This window comes from Frankliniella occidentalis, unplaced genomic scaffold (genome assembly GCF_000697945.3).
Source record: "Frankliniella occidentalis isolate FOCC.00 unplaced genomic scaffold, Focc_3.1 Scaffold42, whole genome shotgun sequence".
Lineage (NCBI taxonomy): Eukaryota > Metazoa > Arthropoda > Insecta > Thysanoptera > Thripidae > Frankliniella > Frankliniella occidentalis.
The window spans coordinates 228,479-232,308 of NW_026267172.1; the positions used below are offsets into that span (position 1 = coordinate 228,479).

Below are 3,830 nucleotides of genomic sequence, written 5' to 3' on the forward strand. Positions count from 1 at the left end.
GTTTTCTCATCGCGCAAATTCTGTGGACGGATTTACTGTGGACGTGTCGGTCCCGCCCCGAGCGCCTGCCGGAGCGGAGGTAGGCAACCCCTCCGCCATGGACGTCCGCAGTGGTCACACTCGGCCGGCCGGCCGGCCGCGTCCGAAGAGCGCGCCCTCCCGCACGCGATGTCCGCAGTTGTCACTCCTGACCCTCGGGAGCCAGGTCATGTCCGCAGTCGTCCTAACGCCGTCTACTACCACTTGTCGGCGCGACACGATTCGTCGACACGATTTGTCGCATGGACGCCTTCGAGGTAGGCCACGGCTTCTCTCTAAGGCGTCTGTCGTGACGGGGACTTTGGGTTTAGGCTCCTTTCGACCCCAGGCTCATAAATCCTTTCTAAAGCTAAAAAGTGACGGCGTGTCAATCTAGGCGTGGGTCCATAGAGAAACTAGTCGTTCCGACAGAGGTGACACGTCTGTGTATCAGTATAGGACGGAGGTGATTTGAAGCCGTCTCGGCTGCAGCTCCGGGCCCTCCCGCACGTGCGGACAAGTCACTAATTTGCATCCATGACGCGTGAGGAAGTCTAGGCCAAAACACCATCTGCGGATAATTGATGCGCAGCCGCAACATAAAATGTATTTTGCAAACACTTCTTTCCCACTCACAATGTAAGCACAGCAGTACCCAACAAATCAATTCCATTCCCTGTCAGAGTGTGCAGCGTAACCGCCGTTGGCTCGACGCCATCCACTGCATGACGATGTTCAATTACTGGATCCTAGTTGAGATTCGCGCTCGGATTCGCGGCTTTTTCGTTCACCGTAAATTTGACCAAGTTCGCTTGGCAGTGTAGTGCACTGGCTCCGCCCATCAACGGCTCGAGGGGGGAATCACTAGGGTTCGTACCGTACGGACTATTTCGTGGTATTTCTCCTACCATTTCGGTTATTTCTCCTGCCATTTCGGCTATTTCCCGCCTATTTCGGATTATTTCGGGCTATTTCGCGCTATTTCGGAGTATTTCAGGGGTATTTCGCGACTATTTCACAGACTATTTCGCGTCTTTTTCGTCTTTGCTTCGCTCTATTTCGCGTCCATTTCGCCTCTATTTCGGAGTATTTCGGATGAAGGTGTACGAACTATTTCGCAAGTGATTTCCCCCTCGCAACGGCTGTCCTTCGGCCCCACCCCCATCCCTTCTTCTGGTTTTGGTACCCGGAGGAGGAGAGGGCCCTGGCGTTTTCCCGCTATCTTTGCTTATTACTGTATTTATTTGGCTTGTTAGTGAAGACGAAATCTAAAAGAATATCGGTCTTTCTCAGAAAGAGACTCATGCCAAGGCGTTGCGCGGAGTGATAGCAGAGTGCAACGCTGCATTGGCAGTACCATAACTGATTTTCTGTACTAAATTAGGTTTGCTTCCATTTATTTAAAAACAAAGCGGAGTGCAATTCTCATTGGCAGTATGGTTACTGATTTTCTGTGTTAAATTATGTTTCGTTAGTTTTGGTTTGTCTTTATATTGTGAAGATAGAAACACTACGTGAACACTGACTTATCCCGTAGCAGTTTCAGTTCTGAGGCCCCTAGCGCCTCAGTTCCAGCGGCCGGAGGGGGGGGGGGCACCCAAGCGGCAAAGCGCCTCAGTTCGGGCTCGTCGTTTAGAGCCCGGCCCCCGCCCCGCAGGTAGGCTAATCCCAGGCAGCGCCTCAGTTCGTGTTCTGCCCTATAAAGAAATAAATCAGTACAGATCTGAAAGTGAATGAATCTGTATGTTTTTCGCGAAAACGACACGACACGCGGCCCTGGCTCAAAAACAGCCGTTTTTCATGGGGGAAAATCGGTGCATGTAGCACGCCATTTTAATAAGGTGCGTCCCATCCCAGCGTAACAGAGCTTCGCGAGACATCACGAGACATCGTCTGGCGTACCGAACATAATCTACTCACAAGGGGGCTTAGGCAAGTGTAAATTCTTGATCTTGCCCAAACTCGGTATTTTTGTTTCTTATCTATGTTGATGACGACTGACGGTAGTATTTTTTCCTGAGAGTCAATTTCTAGGGTACTTTAGGGGAGGAAATAATGAAAAAAATATTGAATTTGGGCCAAAAATGACGGAAGGAGGCCTCAAATCGAAAAGTGTCAGAGGAATTACCCCCCCAAAATCACTCATTTTGAGTCAGTATATCACTTAATATTTGTACAAAACTAGAAATTTGTATTTTGTGAATTTATACGCTTTTATAGGGAGTTTCGGCACATGACTCTCAGGAAAAAATTTGGTCGGCTTTCGTCACCTACATAGATAAGAAGCAAATATACCGAGTTTGGGCACGATCGGGAATTTACACTTGCCTAAGTCCCCTTGTCAGTGCGTACTCATCCTGTAACTGAGTTTTTATTTTTATAACCCTTTGTCAGTATTCCCGTGGCTTAAAAACATTTATAAGCTACTGACAACCTTTTCCATAAACTATACGAAATAATTCCTTTGTACATAACTGACAATTTTTTTATTTCATCAGTAAGTTTACATACAAAAATATACACAATAAGTAACAAATTTTTCAGCAATCCTCTGCTGCGTAAAACAAAGTTATTTACTTTGAAATAAATCAGTGCAGGTTTAAGAGTGTGAGCATTCGCAGAGCAATGCGAAAATATGACCAGACCACAGATCTGCTGGTTTTCATTGGTTTTCGGTAGTACACCGGCGTACGCGGATTTTGGCGCCACCGCTTATGGATATGGTGAGGTTAAATGTGATGGGGATATCCTCGAAGCGCTTGTGGCCGTCATCAGGAAGCTCGAAGTGCAGGCGGGGGACTAAGGCGGCCACCACCGTCTTCAGGAACATCATCGCGTACCTCTGGCCGATGCAGTTCCTGGGTCCGGCGCTAAATGGCAAGTACGCGAAAGGGTGGCGGCCACGAATGTTCTCCGGGAGGAATCGGTCTGGGTCGAACTTTTCCGGCTCGGGGAACGACTGAGGGTCCCGGTGCATGTAGGGCAGCCAGAAGCCCGCCACGCAGCCCCGCGGAATGGTGAAGCCAGACGGCAGGGTTAGGTCCTCGGTGATGTGGCGCCCAAACATGGGCACGCTGGGGAAGAAGCGCAGCACCTCCTTGATCACCCGTTCAGTGTACTGCATGTTGCTCAAATCCGAGTGCTGCAGGGAACGCCCTCGGTCATCACCTAAGACGTCGTTTATTTCCTGGAAACAAACGAATTCCCCATGAAGAGTTACTGGCTGCTAATTGTCTAAACGCAAGAGCGTCAGACGTGATAACTGTATTTCTACACTGTAAAACGAAGAGTGACCTTTCTTTCCCGAATAGAGCGACGTATAGGCGTCATCGCTCTGTTAGAGCGATTTTTGCGAAATGACTGAACATGTGTCTTCTTCGTAACAGAAAATGTCGCAGAAACGACCCTAACCGAGCGACGTTTGCGAAAATGACTCAAAATTAGTCTTATTCGTAACCAAAAATGTCGCGAAAAGTTATTGCAAACGAGCGATGTAATTAATATCGCTCTCCCAAGAGTCGTCAAATTGGCTTCACTGATATCGCTCTCCTAGGAGAGAAAAAAGGTCACTCCTTTACTTGTAGTGTAGGCAGTCTTATGACGCCAACCAGTTTTCAGTGTGATGCCTGATTCTGATCAACTGAAGTGGATGGGTGCGGGGCGGAATGAGCTCCTGAGAACCATTTTTGTGTATCAAAATTGTCGAATTTTTCGATCTTTTCACCTACTCTTAAACAAAACCACATTTTCAAAACTTGGAAATTTTGGGAATTTCATCATTTTTGCGAGGCGTAGACGCCTGTATATCTATA

At 48.0% G+C, this 3,830-nt stretch overlaps 2 protein-coding genes across 2 annotated transcripts in view; one reads left to right on the top strand and one right to left on the bottom strand.

Annotated features, from left to right (window-relative positions):
- The window catches only part of LOC113214243 (ephrin-B1), a 161,670-nt gene that overhangs the window by 155,211 nt on the left and 2,629 nt on the right, over positions 1-3,830 (top strand). The gene's annotated exons all lie outside the window — the stretch shown is intronic.
- The window catches only part of LOC113214245 (cytochrome P450 4c3-like), a 22,421-nt gene continuing 21,068 nt past the window's right edge, over positions 2,478-3,830 (bottom strand). The window contains exon 2 of the mRNA XM_026433554.2: positions 2,478-3,205. Coding sequence (XP_026289339.1) covers positions 2,681-3,205 — 525 coding nt within the window. The 3' untranslated portion in view covers positions 2,478-2,680. The remainder of the gene's footprint in view (positions 3,206-3,830) is intronic.